Raw genomic sequence first — 17979 nt, forward strand, 5'->3', positions numbered from 1 at the left:
GAAAGCTCTAAAATGAAACACATCTGTTTTCCACTTGCACTAAATTTGTTTACTGATATCAAATGTAGCTTTGCCAACATAATGATAATAATACTTTGTAAATATATGCATATGAATTACATTACGCATTGATCTGTGTGGCTTGCTGCATAAACCTCTGTTTTTCCCCAGCTGCGAAAGTCAATATTTAGCATCCGAGCCCGTAACCTCATGGAAAAGGAAACCACCGTCAATAAAATCCTGCGGTAAGATGAATATGTAATAATTCAGTTTCATTGAATGATTTCGCTACTTTGCAACTAAAATACAAGCACACGGGTTTTGCAGACATTTTACAAAATTGCACGACTGCTATAATGCAACGACTGACCACTCAAGTATTGCAGAGAGTCAAGTAGGAATGTGCTGTTGATACATTTTTTACATTCACTGACTTTCCACTAGGCAGAAATAAATGCATTTGGATTCAAAGATTCAAAGTGATGCTCTATGTTTTAAAGCAGTGCATGTTTTCTAGCAGCCCTTGGCAGCGAGTGACACATTCCTATACGAGAAGGATGTGTTTTGCTTTCGACTCCATTTCCTAAGCCTCTCTGTCACCCAGCCAACTCAGCAGTCAGAGCAGATAATGGCGTCGCTGTATCCTTAGTGGGTCACCTGTGAGCGTGAACGAACAAATTAATATTTAAAAAATCCGGCAGGGTTGCCGCCACACATTGCCACACTTTGCTTCAACAGCGTCTCCGTAGTTAGTTTTCAGAGCACGTAGACGCCTTCCACACCTCCGCCGTGTTACACGCGCACATGCGAGCACGTACACCTCACCTAGCCCACCCCTCCCCTTCCTGATGAGCAGCCAGACGGCTGTTCAGTAGCCATCCCACGTTGTCTGTGCCGTCTGGGGCATCCAGCTGTCTGCACGCGCACACATCTTATCAGCCAGCCACTCATCACTCTGAGTGGCCATAAATAAGGGCGACATGTTCTGTAGAAGCTAAAATTGTCATTAGCTGTGTTCTGGTACATGGCTCTGCAATTAATGGACAATAGAGAGGCGGTAGTGAGCTACGGGATTTTTCAAAGCAGGCGTAGATCATTACTGATGTGGAGTGTAAACAGACAGTCAGATCTGAATGGCTGAACTGTCTCACAGTGCCAGCATCACCAGTTACATTTGATCTATAATGAAAATCTTAAAACATTGGTTGTTGTGCTTCTGCATAGTTAAGTGGTAGAGTATTGTGTTTGCAGCGCCAAAGGTCATAGGATTAAATCTAGGGAACACACATACTGATATAAAATCTATACCTTGTAATGTACTCTGATAAAAGCATTTGCCAGATGCATAAATGTAAATTAACTTAACAATATTAAAGAATGCAAGACTTATTTATTCTTTTCTATGTAAAGCACTTTGAATTACCCTTGTGTATGAAATGTGCTTAACAAATAAACTTTCCTTGCTTCTAAAAATAACGACCTAATTTGTGCAAGCAGCTTATTAAGACGTACAGTAATATTGCGTTCACACCAGTCGCGGTAGAGGCGGAAAAAACACACTTTTAGAGTGTAGTTGGACGCTTGAACATTTTGCGTTTACTCGCTTCATTCCTGAGTGAAATTCTAGTCATTCACACGGAAATTTGCGTCATGGGAGGGGCTTCTGCGACTCCCTGTAATCATGTGACTACTAGAGCAAGCTCCTTATTGGTTAACGCGGCCCGAATATTGGCCAATGGTTAGATTTTTCAAATCACGCATTTCCGACTGCAACGCTCAATTCGCGCAGAACGTGCCATCTGTGCCGCGTCCTCCGCACTGCACGTTCCGCCCCATTCGCACCATGCCATTCGATCGTACCGCGACGCAGGATGCTTATTCGCATCTTTGCATTGACTTAACATGTAAATCACTCACGCTTGCTGCCTCTTCCGCGTATGGTGTGAATGCCACATTACGTGTTAGGGATAAGCACCCTCTAGTGGCCAGCAGCTTATTACAACATGTGGTTACGTTTCAAGGTATACATGTTATTTTCTGCATTTGTAAAATTAGGAATGGTTTCATAAACATTTATGGTATTTAATAAACAACAGTATGAAAGTATTACAAAACATAATAGCATTTTTACATTTTAAGCTGATGTCATCATGCAATCGATCACAAGACAAACAAGAGCCAATGCTTTTGGCACCTAATACTCCTTTTTCACAATTAAAATGATATATTGCTTCTTCTGGCTGCAGTTTTTTAATGAGTTTACACACCGAATCTGAGATTTACAGCAAATAGTGATTTAGTAAAATTTTGTAAATCTTTAGTAATCTATCATATTATGGAGGACCACAAGAGTCATGCAAAATGTAATAAAGAACTTCAATATTTAATAACTACCTGGACAATAAAAATAGCAATTAATATATTTGTTTAAAAATGCATTAATTAATCTATAAATAAATAGACAAAGTTACAAAAAAAATTATTATGTATGATTTTATTAGGCAATAAAAAGTAAGATTATAAAAATAACGTAGAAATGAAATATTAATCCATTAATAAATAGTTCAAATTAATATAACAGTTTACAAAAACAACATAAAACACTCAATAAGTTCATCGTTTTAAATTGCATTTGTTAATTGTTACTTAAATAATGGAATTTCAAAATTTATTTCAAAAAGCGATTTAAAAAGAGAGATAAATAACTGGATTTATAAATTGAACTACAAATACCGGTTTAAATTAGGCATTTAAGGGGCATTTCCGTTTAACATTTCCGTTTTCATTTCCTGACGGTTCTCCTTATTCTTTTGGCTATTCTCTTTGGGTCGTTGCAAATGTTCAAATAAGAAATGCAAATTAGCCATGGCCAGGTGGATGTAACAAGCTTGCTGATTGGCTCTGATTGTACGTCATGTGCAGATTTATAGATCTCGAATGAGGACCCAAAGAGTCACGGAAAAGCTAAATAGAGAGGCTTAAACGAAAAGCAAATCGAATAGCGAAAAGAATAATGAGAACCATCGGGAAAATGAAACAGAAATGTTAAACCTAAATGCCTTTTTAAATGCCTAATTTAAACCTGTATTTGTAGTTCAATTTATAAATCCAGTTATTTTTTTTTTTTTTAATGCTTTTTGAAATACATTTTGAAATTCCATTATTTAATTAAGAATCTGTAAATGCAATTTAAAATGATGAACTTATTGAGTGTTTATGTTGTTTTGGTAAATCGTTATATTAATTTGAACTATTTATTAATGGATTAATATTTAATTTCTACATTATTATTATAATCTCACTTTTTATTGCCTAATAAAATGTTACATACTGTTTTTTTTTACTTTGTCTATTTATTTATAGATTAATGAATGATTTTTTAAACAAATGTATTAATTGCTATTTTTATTGCCAGGTAGTTATTAAATATTAAAGTTCTTTATTACATTTTGCATGACTCTTGTGGTCCTCCATATTATATGGGTTGAATGATTGGTTGTTAAATGTGGTCATGTTATCTTAAATGGGGCTCAGCATGGCAAGGCTCCAAAAAGCACATACATTCATTATTAAAATAATAACTCCTTGGGTTAATATCGTAAAACTCTACATTTGTGAGGAAGCAATATTTTGAGCTTATTTAGTGAACAGCACATCAGTGGCAACATACAGATTAGCATGGTACATTCAGATATGGTAGCATGTTAATAACACTGAAGAAGGAACTGTACATCTGGGATGGCATGAGGATAAGTAAATTTCAAATTTTGGTGATAAGTTCATATTTGCTATGGGAGGTTAATTTCATCCTACTGTCTAATCTTCACTGTTACCCTGGTGTGTCAGTGCACCACGGATCACATTTGACCACTCTAAAAAAAGGATTAATTAGTTTCCTCCCCGTGGTTTGCCTGTTCCTCAGAATTACATCCACCTGCACAACACAGTGTAGGCTAATAACAGCCATCTGCTGTCTTGGAAGTACAACAGGGTACATAACAGTCAATAGCAGCATAACTTCATGGGTGTTCACTGATGAGTACAAATCATATCACATCACATAGTCCTATGCTAACATGAAACTGATTCATCTGTAATGAAATGGTATAGATCCATATTTTGTTCAGCTTTGCTTAGGGAAACAGAGCAAGAGATAACAGAGCAAGTATTGCATTTTGATGACTGTTATGATGATTATGTTTTCATTTCTAATAACATGCACTGAAAATTCCCGCACGATTAAATGAAGAACATTTATACAACATTCAGGTTCTCGAATCTAATTGGCTAAGAGCCATTCCCAGCTGTGCGATATTGTACTGATAACATAAAAGTAATTGTTTCACCATTTGTATCATTCCGCCCCACATACTGGTCATTACAATTAGTGAGGAAGGCTTCTTTAAACACTTAACCAATTATTGAAGAAATTATTAACAACCAATCTGAGCTCAAAGTGGAGTGTTGAAAAGATTTAATTTAATTCATCATCAAAAATCTCATAAAGAAGAAATCAAGAATGCAGGTCTTAAAAGTTGATGGTGCTTAAGGCAAATCATTAATAAACAAATTATGACAAAATGACAAACACAGAAGAATTTTTATTGTGTGTTTTATGCTGTACCTTCATCTACCAGCTTTTTGTGACTCTTTTTTTTTTCAAAGTATAGGGTTAGGCACCATTTAAGCACCGGAACGTCTCGGTTACGTATGTAACCCTCGTTCCCTGAAGGAAGGGAACGGAGACGTCACGTCGTGACCGACGAATTGGGAACCGCTCCGCGGGTGACCTATCTACTTCAGAAACTATAAAAACGCCAATGAACTTGGCATGCAGGTATTTGCATAATGCCGGCGCCGCCCCGCCAGGTGCGTATATAAGCCGCAGGTGCACAATACCAAATTAGCTATATTATTGCTGAGAAGCCGAGCAACAGTGCCCGGCCTGAAAAACAGCAATGGAACAGCAAACTGTGGCGACGGGACGTGACGTCTCCGTTCCCTTCCTTCAGGGAACGAGGGTTACATACGTAACCGAGACGTTCCCTTTCAGTTGGTCACTACGACGTCACGTCGTGACCGACGAATTGGGAATCCCTACCAAAACGCCACTGCAGCTGAACCCTTCCAGTGTCTGTAAAAGCCCTCCGCCCTCCACATAGGGGGCGGAACCTAAGGCGAAATGCAGAAGGCCGGTCACTACCTGTTCCTTAACCCACGATAGTGAAGCAGCGAACTGGGGAAGCGTCTAAACTGAGCGGAGCTAGAACACTGCGGAAGCCATCCCCTAAGAAGGTTGAATGGATGACATAAAAATATGAAACAACCGAAGGTTGCTCATAAAAAGTCTCTGAACAAAACATAGTATGCAGAGAGATGCAGAGCAGGCTCTGCTAAGGAAAACGTGGAGGATTAGAACCCCATGGAGTATACACACAATGAACCCCACGTAGGGGACAAATGTGGACGCCTAGCCTACACAGGTTTACAGAGAATACATCAGTGAAAGGTTGACAGCGGATGCTCCGCAACACCAGCTATCAGGGCGGTGGAGGAGAGGCAAAAACAGTTTTTTAGACGTTTTTGCCCCGATGGCCTTCCATATTGGTGCAGATGTGCAGCACCAAAATAGAGGCTCCAAGCCGACACACGAGCCGACCCTCGGCATTCTTAACTAGTTAGTAGAAAGAACCCGAGTGGAAACCGGTTCGACACGAACACTATAGAATCTTGTGAACGTATTAGGTGTCGCCCAGCCTGCAGCTCTACAAATATCTGTTAGCGAGGAACCGCGAGCCAGTGCCCAAGATGATGCCACACTGCGTGTAGAGTGGGCACGTAAATTAAACGGACAAGGCACATTCTGCTTTTGATATGCAAGGGCTATAGTATCCACAATCCAATGGGACATCCTCTGCTTGGTGACAGCTTTTCCTTTCTGCTGACCACCGTAACAAACAAAGAGCTGATCTGAGGTCCTAAAGCTTTGCGTCCTGTCTATATACACACGTAGTGCACGAACAGGGCATAACAAAGCCGTGGCTGGGTCTGCCTCCTCCAAAGGCAGCGCTTGGAGGTTCACCACTTGATCTCTGAAAGGAGTGGTGGGAACTTTGGGCACAAAGCCGGGCCGGGGTCTCAGTGTTACGCTGGATGCAGCCGGCCCGAACTGAAGGCACGATTCGTCGACCGAAAATGCATGAATATCCCCTATCCTCTTAACAGAAGCCAAAGCAAGGAGAGTTAATGTTTTCATAGTAAGAAATTTAACACTCACACTATGCAGAGGCTCAAATGGGGCTTCCTGGAGTGATTTCAGCACCAAGGACAGGTCCCAAGGAGGAATAGAGGGAGGACGCGAAGGATTCAGTCTTCGAGCGCCTCTGAGAAATCTAATGACCAGGTCGTGCTGACCCACTGTTCTACCGTTTACGGGTGAATGGTGAGCTGATATCGCAGCGATATCGACTTTAATAGTGGATGGTGACAGCCTATTCTCCAAACGGCGCTGGAGATATAAAAGCACAACACTAATCGGGCATTCTCGGGGGTTTTCACTTTGGGAAGAACACCAGTCGACAAACAGGTTCCATTTAAGCGCGTAAGCCTGTCTCGTAGACGGCGCTCGCGCTGCAGCAATAGTGTTAGATACCTCTTGCGGTAAATCACTCAAATCCTCCGTGCCCCGTCCAGAGACCACACATGGAGGTTCCACAGGTCGGGGCGCGGGTGCCATAATGTGCCCTCTTGTTGAGAAAGAAGGTCCTTCCTCAGGGGAATCTTCCACGGAGGGGCTGTCGCGAGGAGAGAGAGTTCTGGAAACCAACTCCTGGTTGTCCAATACGGTGCCACCAACAGCACGCTCTCCTCGTCCTCCCGGATTTTGCATAGGGTTTGCGCAATGAGGCTCACCGGAGGGAACGCGTATTTGCGCATGTTTCGCGGCCAGCTGTGTGCCAATGCATCCACGCCGAGCGAGTCGTCGGCTAGTGAATAGAACAGGCGAAAATGGGTCGTCTCTGGGGAAGCAAACAGATCTATCTGCGCTTTGCCGAAACGTCTCCAAATCTGCTGAACCGCAATGGGGTGGAGTCGCCATTCGCCGGGACGCGCAGCCCGAGAGAGCGCATCCGCCTCTACATTGAGCGTGCTCGGGATGTAAATGGCACGAAGAGACCTCAAATTCTTCTGACTCCAAGTGAGGAGATGACGGGCGAGATGCGACAGGTGGGGCGAGATGCGACAGGTGACGCGAGCGTAAACCGCCTTGACGATTGATGTACGCCACGGTCGCAGTGTTGTCTGTGCGAACTAATACATCTTTGCCCTGTAACTCGTTGCTGAAACGGACGAGCGCAAGATATACAGCCCACATTTCTCGGCAATTTATGTGCCAATGCAGCTGGGGTGCCGTCCAGACCCCCGAAGCCGCAAGCCCATCGTACGTGGCCCCCCACCCCGTGTCCGAAGCATCTGTGCATACTATTGCATGCCTGGAGACCTGTCTCAGAGGCACACCGGCTCGGAGAAACGCACGGTCTGACCACGGAGTGAAAGTGCGACGACACGCAGGTGTAATGATAACACGGTGAATGCCGCGCAGCCACGCTCTCCTCGGGACTCGATCGTGAAGCCAATGCTGAAGCGGTCGCATATGAAGCAGTCCGAGCGGAGTTACAGCTGCGGCTGCTGCCATATGCCCCAAAAGCTTCTGAAATTGTTTCAGCGGGACCGCGCTCTTGCTCTTGAATGTATTCAGGCAAGTCAGAATCGACTGTACACGCGCTTCTGTTAGACGAGCTGTCAAATCGATCGAGTCCAGTTCCATCCCGAGAAAAGAGATTCTCTGCACGGGGCAAAGCTTGCTCTTTTCCCAGTTGACCCGAAGACCCAAACGAGCGAGGTGTTTTAGAGTTAAATCTCTGTGATCGCACAGCGTCTGACGTGTTTGAGCTATTATGAGCCAATCGTCTAAATACGCGAGAATGCGCACACCTTTCTCTCTCAGGGGTTTTAAAGCCCCCTCCACTACTTTGGTGAATACACGGGGAGACAGAGAGAGCCCGAATGGGAGGACTTTGTACTGGTATGCTCGCCCCTCGAACGCAAAGCGGAGAAACGGCCTGTGCCGGGGGAGAATCGATACGTGGAAGTACGCGTCCTTCAGGTCGATGGATGCGAACCAATCGTTTGGACGAATGCATGGAAATATGCGCTTGGGCGTCAGCATCTTGAACGGCATTCTGTGAAGTGCACGGTTCAGCGAACGCAGGTCCAGGATCGGTCGCAAGCCGCCGCTTTTCTTGGGTACAATAAAGTAAGGGCTGTAAAACCCCGACCTCATCTCGGCTGGAGGGACCGGCTCGATCGCGTCCTTCGCCAGTAGGACAGCGATCTCCGCACGGAGGACGTGCGCATCGGCAGCTCTCACCGCAGTGAAACGAACGCCGGAGAATTTGGGGGGACGCCGGGCAAATTGGATCGCGTAGCCGAGACGAATCGTGCGTAAAAGCCAACGCGACGGGCTGGGAAGCTGTTCCCACACCCCCAGACACCGTGCGAGAGGGACTAAAGGCACGATCGGTGTACCCGCGGCGGGCGCAACGGAGGTGATCGCCGGTGTGTGCGTATTGGCCGCACCGACAGCAGTGTTGTGCATGATAACACTCACCTGAGTCCGCTGCTGGGTGGGTGAGTAAGGGAGGCTCTGCTGAAGACACCTCACGCCACTCGATGCACCCTCTGGCGAAGGGGGAGGAAGAGGATGGGTTATGAGCCCGTGATGGTCTTCTCTCCCCTGAGAAGTCAGAGAGCGCGATGGGGTTATGAGCCCGTGCGTTGCTCTCGAACTCCTCTGATGAGTCGGAGAACGAGGGGGGGTTATGAGCCCGCTCGTGTCTCCGGCGCTCATCTGAAGACCTAGAGATGGAAGTGGAATTCGCTCTTTTTGTGGAATTGTGGGTGCCGACTGAAAAGTCGGCGGAACAGAAAAATGAAACAAAAGATTCCCCAACCGGCCCTCCTCCGGTGGGGGGAGTGGTGCCTTCACCATCTCCCGAAGAGCGATTCCCTCCATCTCTAGGTCGCCCGTCTCAGGGCCGCTTCGATCTCCTCTTTCCACCCTTCGGAGCGGGCTGAGCAGGCGGGGCGGGCTGCTGGCGACCGGTTCCTCGCTTCTTAGAAGAGCCCCGGGGAGGAACGGAGGCGGCCGCCGCAGGACGCCCTCGGCGAGGAGCAGGCTGAGGCGCCGACGTGGACGGGGCAGGCGCAGGACGCTTCCGACGCGGCATGATTTGAGCTATGGCCTCAGTCTGCTTCTTGGCCGCGGAGAATTGCTGGGCAAACTCCTCGACCGTCTCGCCGAACAGGCCGGTCTGGGAAACCGGAGCATTCAGGAGCCGGGTTTTATCAGCATCCTTCATGTCCGCCAGACACAGCCAGAGATGGCGTTCCTGGACTACCAGGGTAGACATCGCACGCCCGACGGCGCGAGCGGTGACCTTGGTCGCACGAAGCGCCAGATCAGTGGCCGCACGCAGTTCAGAGAACTCCGCCGAGTCGTGACCTCCCGCGTGCAGGTCCCTCAGAGCCTTAGCCTGATGAACCTGCAGCAATGCCATGGCATGCAGGGCTGAAGCTGCCTCCCCACAAGCTTTGTAAGCAGCACCGGTCAGCGCCGAAGACTGCTTACAAGCCCGTGAGGGGAGAGTAGGCTGGTCCCGCCAGGAGGAAGCGACACCGGCCGGACACAACTGCATCGCGACCGGCCGCTCCACTGACGGGATACCAGTATACCCCCTGGCATCTCCACCCTCGAGAGAGGTGAGGGGTGAAGGCTGAAACGGCCGGTTCCGGGCGGAAAACGGGGTTTTCCACGACCGCGTCAGCTCTTCATGCACCTCGGGGAAGAAGGGCACCGGGGGCGAGGACTGAGAAGCCCTGGCACCCCCGAAGTACCAATCATCGAGGCGGGACGGTTCAGGTGGGGGAGGTTCAGTCCACTCCAAGCCGACCGCCGCCGCCGCCCGAGCGAGCATGGCTGCCATCTCGGGGTCGAACGCAGGACCCGCAACCCGACCCGAAGGCGGGAGCGGATCTGGATCGACGTCCGAGGCTGACAACCCCCCCTCCGACGTTACGGTGGACATCGCGTCCGGTGGAGGCTCGACAGAGCGCGAGGACACCGTAGAACACGGGCCGCTCGTCTCCATCGGGACCTCCGCTGGCAACGGATCAGGGCGCTGGGAGCTGCTGGACGAACCAGCAGACCGACCCAGCACCGTTATACGGAGGTCATCCTTCGCAAGTTTGGTAGCTGCGCCCTTAGCAGCACCAGACTTGGAAGGCGGGTGCCGTTCCCGGAGAAACGACACCCGTCTCCGCAAATCCGCCATAGTCATGCCCTCACAAGTGGAGCATGAACTATCACGCAACGCTGCCTCTGCGTGCTGGAGCCCCAGACACGAAACACAGCGCTCGTGGCCATCCCGGGGAGCGATGAACACACCGCATCCAGAAACGGAACACGGGCGGAATGCCATCTTTAAAAAGACGCACCCGACCGTGACACGAATGAGTGACTGTCTTTAAAAAGACACAAAGCTCAAACGTGCTGCTCTTTTAGGGAAATCACTCTTTTTGTGCGAGCTGGTGAAACACACAGGGAGAGGCAAACGCACTCACTCAACTCAAGTCTTAAAAGAGACAGAGAGAGAGAGAGAGAAAGGGTGGAGAAAACACTGCGAGCCTCCGCTGAGGTGTCTTTGCCCAACCAACTTCAGCAAGCTGAGATCTTTTTCCTCCAAGAACAGGGATCTACGAAGATCAGTATACGCTTCTCGAGAGCAGATGTCTGCCGGCTTCGAAGCAATAAAAGCTAATTTGGTATTGTGCACCTGCGGCTTATATACGCACCTGGCGGGGCGGCCCCGGCATTATGCAAATACCTGCATGCCAAGTTCATTGGCGTTTTTATAGTTTCTCGAAGTAGATAGGTCACCCGCGGAGCGGTTCCCAATTCGTCGGTCACGACGTGACGTCGTAGTGACCGACTGAAAGGGAACCGCTTTAAAAGTATCGATTTGGCAACGGTATCGGGAAAACCCCCAAACGATACCCATCCCTATTCCTGAGTTTGTGAATCAGTCTGTGAATCCCAATCGGAAGTGATTATCCCTATGCCATAATCCATATGAAGATCAGAGCTCTTGGATGTAAACTTTCGAGGGAGTACCACAATAATGTCACACCGTGTGGACGATTTAAATACACTTGGCGAATAAAGCATTGAAAACAATAATTTTCTCTTTACCCGGAGCATCTGTTTACATGTTCTCTTCTCGAAATGCTGGTTAGAATATAAAACACCTAATTATTCTGTTTTATGTAGTACTGACAAGAACAAAGTCCAGTAATAAAGCAAGTGCTCGTACCGCGTTAAGATTAAATGGAAAATCAATAGTATATAAATATCGTTTTATTAACTTTTACCTCGTGCCAAAACAATAAAATAAACACTAAATATGAATAAAAGAAACAAGTTATAGATTCATGAGACCAAATACTGCTGGTTTGATCCACCCAAAACAAATGAAACCTCATTTTTGATCATCAAACAGATACATCAGAGCCAGCGGGAAATTAGCATCCGTGTCCGAGATCAGGAAGTGATCAGCGGGGTAAGCGACCACTGACACCGCCTGGCGCGTCTGTATCTCACATCCGAATCTTTCTAAGCAAATGTTCAAATAGGTGCTATCTTTACAAATTGACTGCAGATTTGAATATTATCCATATATATTCTCGCCTGAATTAATCTTAAAATTACACTTTGTGACCAAGAAACTTTAATATTTAGAAACGGCTACTTTATCTATTGGTTTATTCAAAACAAACAGGCGAAAGGCTTACCTGTCATTCTGGCCTATAAATCTGTGGTGGAAGAAAGTAGTTCCCCAACAAAAATAACTCTTTCAAACATGTACCGTCAAACTGTTGTATAAAAGCAATTTCGTTCTCGAGATATTGTTTAAATATGAGGTAGATTTCGAATTCATGTTATCTTTAATTTTGGATGTTTAAACTAAATCAAGCCCACCTTTCAAAGACCTTTGCCATAATCAAATGAATAGTGTTGCATTTAAATAAACAATACTCTGAGCTGGAATTTATTTATTTGTTGTTGACCTAGTTGTTATCTATCTGTGTGCGTTTCCAGAGCCTGCACCAGACAGCGGATGCTAAGTGGCTCCTTTGAGGGTCAGCCAACTAAAGAGAGATCTATCCTCAGTGTACAACATCACATCCGCCAAGAGAGACGGTGAGGAGAACACATAAAATCAGTTTCACATTCCCAAGTTGCATTTGATAGACAGTCAGACAGACAGGTGAATTAAACTATAGGCAAACAGACAGACAGAGAAGCAGAATGAACAATGGAAAGATAGACAGGTGGACATGTAAAATGAATAATAGATGGACATATAGAGATGCAAAATAAACTGTAGTCAGACAGACAGTCAATCAGGCAAAATCAACTTAAGAGAGACAGACAGACAAGCAAAATTAACAATACAGTAGATACATACAGTGGACAGACAAGCAGACAGACACAAACAAATGGAAGAAATGATAGATATAGTTTACAGTAGTAGATAATAGGAAAACAGACAAAGAACATTATAGCCGAGCAGATGGATATTTCCTGAGAGGGTGCAGTACAAGCCTGCTGTTTTTGGCACAGGTCCCTCAGACACGGCTCTACCAGCCAGAGAATCAGCAGAGGGAAATCCCTGGAAACGCTCACTCAGGATGTGAGTACACACAAATACACATCTCACTGAGCAATACAAGTGACAGAAGAGCGCTATCTGTGACTATATGTGATACTGTATCTGAAATGCATGTGAACTCTGCAGCACTCCAGCACGGTCCGCTACCGTAATGCCCAGCGGGAGGACAGTGAAATCAAGATGATCCAAGAGAAAAAAGAACAGGCCGAGATGAAGCGGTACCCACCAACACTTGCATACAGTCTGTCAAACAGATCTTATCTTCTCAAACTGTATATGCTTATGGTACAGTAGCGGGGGTCTCCTAAATGCAGAATCCTTTTAGTGATGCTATCTGTATCTGACAACAGTATTTTGTTACACAGGTCAGGTGTGTTAATTTACCATGGTCAGAGGGCATAAAAAGACCGTAAAAGAGCAGTCACATCTTACTGATGTTAGTTGATTTTCAGTTATGCTTACAGAGCTAAGAAGGTTCTTTCTGTGGGTGCAGGATTTCTTTTTGTCTGCACTTTATTTTTGTAGGATATACCTAGAGTGGACTTTATGAGAAGCAATATTGCCGAGCAGCGTTTGCAGCAGATGAAATTTCAGGATGATTTATTACTGGGTCGGTGAAGTTTATTTTGTACCTCTGCAGAAAAGTCCAAGAGGAGGAGCTCCGCGAAAACCATCCATACTTTGACAAGCCACTCTTCATCGTTGGCAGAGAGCATCGCTTCCGAAACTTTTGCAGAATGATCGTGCGGGCTCGTTTCAATGCGTAAGACTAAATCATACGCAAATCTAAGTCTGTGTGTGTGTGTGTGTGTGTGTGTGTGTGTGTGTGTGTGTGTGTGTGTGTGTGTGTGTTAGAATTCTAATGCCATTGCATTTACCTGACACTATTTGTTGATGGGCTTTTTATTAAACTGTAGGTCAAAAACGGATCCCATTACAGGCGCAGTGAAGAGCACAAAATACCATCAATTATAGTAAGTTGTAAATGTTTAGGGCATTCTTTGGATTGTAACAGGGTATTATTGTGATGTTTTTAGAAAAGTGTTGTAAAAAAAAATCATGCAGCACGTACCTTTATTTTTCTTGTTGCAGTAAGTCAACCTTATACCAGGCAAATATATTACTGCATTTTACAAAAGCTGTAAAATGTGATTTTTTTTATTGAGAAAAAAATGAAATATCTACAGGTAGTTAAAATAATGTGATGGAAATATGTGCCTACTGTATGTCCTTAAAAATTTCAGTGGTATAAAAACCAGGCAAAAACATAATTTTCTGTGTGCAAAATAGAATTTCTTATTTTTAGAGGTATATGAATTGTTTTTTCCTACAGTAGGTTAGGTTTTGTAACTAGTTAAATTGGTTTTGGCCTGTAAGACAGGCTGCAGTGTCCCAGAAAGATTCTGTTGCATGCAAAGATATCCAAAATTAACTTATGTAGGACTTCTTGCTTCTTCCAAGTCTTGAAATTGAGTTTAAAACAAAATATAGAGTTGGAAAACAGTTTTTGCGCAGCCAGCCTACTCTAAACCTAGCACGTGTGTATGTCTGTGTGTTCTTCAGTGATTTGCTGGGATTGGTCACCTATCTGGACTGGGTGATGATCGTGGTCACCATCTGCTCTTGTATATCCATGATGTTTGAGTCCCCTTTTACTAGGGTCATGCATGTACCTACCCTGCAGGTATTCTAACACTTCTGTTAACTCATACTGTACAACTAACCTTTTACTTGTGAATGTTACTTATCTCTTGCCCAAATGCTGGTCATCACATCTCATTTTTCTTGCTTCCTGCCACTGACTGATTTTGAGCACATTTGATCATAATCTCGAGTGGTTTAACACTACTTTGGAGTTCATTTGATTTGACTTTGAAAGTGAATGTTATGAGGGTGTCTCTGTTTCAAAGATACACTGTCATTTAAGATCGAAAGATGGAGCTGATTGAACAGACGCTCTTGAAAGTCTTCTGTCTTTCTACACCACTGATTAATTCTGCACTTCAGACAGTCCAGGATGTCCTAAGTTTGCGTGATAAGGATGTTTTAAGTGCGAGACTACTTCTGATTTTATCCTGGCTTCCGCTGTGTATCCTAATTTTACCTTAAAACCTTCTCTGAACTGTCGGCAAAGGAAATGTTATGACAAATAGCAGAACTATGGTAAATTTTATCATAATGAGTTTTGATGAAAAAAATTGAATGTTGTGCTAGTTTACGACCACCATGTTATTAGATAAACATAGATACAGATGATACAGGGGTAGTACTATTTTTTTGCATTTAAAAACGAAGAATCATTTTGTGGTTTAAAATTTGTTAAACACATTTCTATGTTCAGGATTATTTGGGCGGGGCTAAAATGGTGGCTCGATGATGCACTGGAGCCACCAAGCATAGCCCCGCCCCTAAGAAAACCATGATTGTCCATTCAGGTTTATTTGATAGTTGAGAGGGACGGCAACTTTCCCGCGAGTGCGCGTAGTCTCAGCGCAGACAGTGGACATGCCCCAAGCGTTTGCTTATGTTTCCCAGATTTTGATAACTTTTTTTATTAACTTGTGGATTTTTAGAATTAAAATTTGGCTGGGTGGTTAATGACACATTTGAGTGACAGGTGGATTGCCGCTGCTGTCACTATTGTCGAGCAAGGTGGGTGTAGTTTTAGCAACCAAGCACCTCAGCTCCACACGTTCCACCTCTTTTTGGTTATCCAGGGGTGATGAGCTACCTAGATGGCTTCGTCCATCTCCGTCCACTTTAAGCTTTAAAAATGCTCTTTAGAAACCTACGGGTGATTTCACAGAGGCTACATCCATGTTTTATACAGTCTATGGTTTTGCCATGTTGCTTGGCAACCATAAACATCCTTCAATTAGGATAAGGAAGTGTATTACTTCTTCAGCTACTCAAAGCCAGGCTTCAGGCACTATCACCTATAGCAAAATCATTGTAAAACACAGCCTCTTTTGGCTTAATGCTTTATGCAGATTCTGCCTTACATTGAACATCCCTGTTGCCTGCAGATTGGCGAGTTTGTCTTTGTCATCTTCATGAGCATTGAGCTGAACCTGAAGATCATGGCAGATGGTCTGTTCTTCACCCCCACTGCAGTCATCCGAGACTTTGGTGGGGTCATGGACATCTTCATCTACTTGGTAATGCTCTGTTCTCAGCTCACTTTACGATGCATGCAAACCCCAGCGTATCTTCTGTCTGATCACGTACTCTTCTAATAGGGCTTTGAATATACTTCTGAGAATAGATTTTTAATGACCCAGAACTGTGTTGCATTTCAATTAGCTGCTCTCAAAAATGTCATGCTGTTTACTCATTTCGAAACAATTATACACGTCTCAGACAAACATTGTCTGAATGAAACTGAATCTAAAAAGTGGCTGTCCTAGTATAAACACGTCACCCACATTATAAGCAGATGTCACAAAATTCAAGACTTTGAAAGTAATTTCAGCTATTTGTTTATAAAAAACAAACAAAATTGAATCTACAATAATTTAGCATGCCACAACAAACTGAAACAGTGCACTAATATCTCTGCTTTTGCCAGTTCCCAAATACTGATAAAGTAAGTGTTAGATTCATGTTTGACCACAAACATTTACAAAATATGAGTTGATATGACTATGAATGATTAATATAAACATTTACTTTATGATAGTTGAACCCTTTTGAATAATCATTTAACAGCATTGGCCAACCTAGACATGAAAATCATTCTGTTCCTTCAGTGTTAGTGGCCAACCTTCATCAAGCGGGTTATTTTATCACTAATCGTTCAATCAGTAATCTTTATTAAAGCTGCAATCTGTAACTTTAATTAAAGGGACAGTTCAGCCAAAAATGATATTAAACCCATGATTTACTCACCCCCAAGCTGCCGAGACACATTTTCAGTTATTTTATTTTCAGTCAATCAAATGTAAAGTTACAGCGTCCACGTCCTTCAAGTCCAAAAAATGTGCATCCATCCTTCACAAAATAAATCCAAACGGCTCCAGGATGATAAACAAAGGTCTTCTGAGGGTAATCTGTGCGGTGTTGTTGTAGAAATATCCAAAACTTTATAAACAAAAATAACTAGCTTTCTGTAATGCCGCCATCTTAGTCGCGTCCACATTCAAGATGCAAGCATACGCAGTGGTGCTACTCTGTTCCCCCGCCCTACGAATTTGTCATACGTCACTAAGAAAAGTGCGTACACTACGCTGATACTCTCTCTTGAATACAGAGGAGTCTAAGATGGCAGCATTACCGGAAGCTAGTTATTTTTGTTTAAAAAGTTTAAATATGGATATTTCTACAACAAAATGGATTTATTTTGTGAAAGATGGATGCACATTTTTTGGACTTGAAGGACGTAGACCCCGCAACTTAACATTTAATTAACTGAAAGAACTAAAACATTTTCTAAAATAACTAAAAAGTGTGTTTGCTGAAAAAATGATGGACATATGCATCTTGGACAGCTTGGGGGTGAGTAAATCATGGGTTTAATATCATTTTTGGCTGAACTATCCCTTTAACAAAAATCTGTTATAGAGCAGGTAAATAAACAGTCAATGTCCAAACTGTCTTCTTACCATGCAACAACTAATATTGGTAAGCTTAAAATAATAATTTATAATTAAATTTATGAAAAAAAAAACAGAAAGATAAGTATGTAAAGTAATTTGCAGTTTTATGTTTTAAACAGAGATGGCGATAGAGGGATTGCAGTTTTTAGTAATATTATTAATAACACCACTTTATTTTTGTGGTGTTTGTTATCATTGTCAAAATTAGGGATTAATAAAGAGCTTTGCCCTTTAAACTGATCTTCCTGCCCGTGCTGTAGGTCAGTCTGATCTTTCTATGCTGGCTGCCGAACAATGTACCACCTGAATCTGGTGCCCAGCTCCTAATGATGCTGCGTTGTCTACGTCCACTGCGCATCTTTAAACTGGTGCCCCAGATGAGGAAGGTGGTTCGGGAAGTCCTCAAGGGTTTTAAAGAGATCTTTCTGGTGAGTGAGTAAACTTTCCTTCCTACAAGTCAGTTAAAGGACTCTAGAGATGTTATGCTGTTTGATTATAAATCATTTTTTAAACACTTTTTTTTCTCTAAAAGGGTCATATCATATATTACTGTCAATTATTTTGTTTCCCTGACATTTAGTTTTGCAAAAAGG

The 17979-nt window shown here is 43.8% G+C and overlaps 1 protein-coding gene and 1 long non-coding RNA gene across 3 annotated transcripts in view; one reads left to right on the plus strand and one right to left on the minus strand.

Moving 5' to 3' along the window:
* nalcn (sodium leak channel, non-selective) overlaps nt 1-17979 on the plus strand; it is a 109017-nt gene that overhangs the window by 67990 nt on the left and 23048 nt on the right. For both annotated transcript variants that reach the window (XM_065251777.1, XM_065251778.1), the window contains 9 exons: nt 172-245; nt 12218-12319; nt 12743-12812; nt 12918-13009; nt 13432-13554; nt 13709-13765; nt 14355-14475; nt 15818-15949; nt 17647-17814. In XM_065251777.1, coding sequence (XP_065107849.1) covers nt 172-245; nt 12218-12319; nt 12743-12812; nt 12918-13009; nt 13432-13554; nt 13709-13765; nt 14355-14475; nt 15818-15949; nt 17647-17814 — 939 coding nt within the window. The remainder of the gene's footprint in view (nt 1-171; nt 246-12217; nt 12320-12742; nt 12813-12917; nt 13010-13431; nt 13555-13708; nt 13766-14354; nt 14476-15817; nt 15950-17646; nt 17815-17979) is intronic.
* Nucleotides 1-17979, minus strand: part of LOC135733331 (uncharacterized) — a 48837-nt gene that overhangs the window by 228 nt on the left and 30630 nt on the right. Inside the window, exon 7 of the long non-coding RNA XR_010526936.1 lies at nt 121-240. This is a non-coding gene — a long non-coding RNA (uncharacterized lncRNA). The remainder of the gene's footprint in view (nt 1-120; nt 241-17979) is intronic.

Source organism: Paramisgurnus dabryanus, chromosome 15, assembly GCF_030506205.2.
Source record: "Paramisgurnus dabryanus chromosome 15, PD_genome_1.1, whole genome shotgun sequence".
Classification (NCBI taxonomy): Eukaryota; Metazoa; Chordata; class Actinopteri; order Cypriniformes; family Cobitidae; genus Paramisgurnus; species Paramisgurnus dabryanus.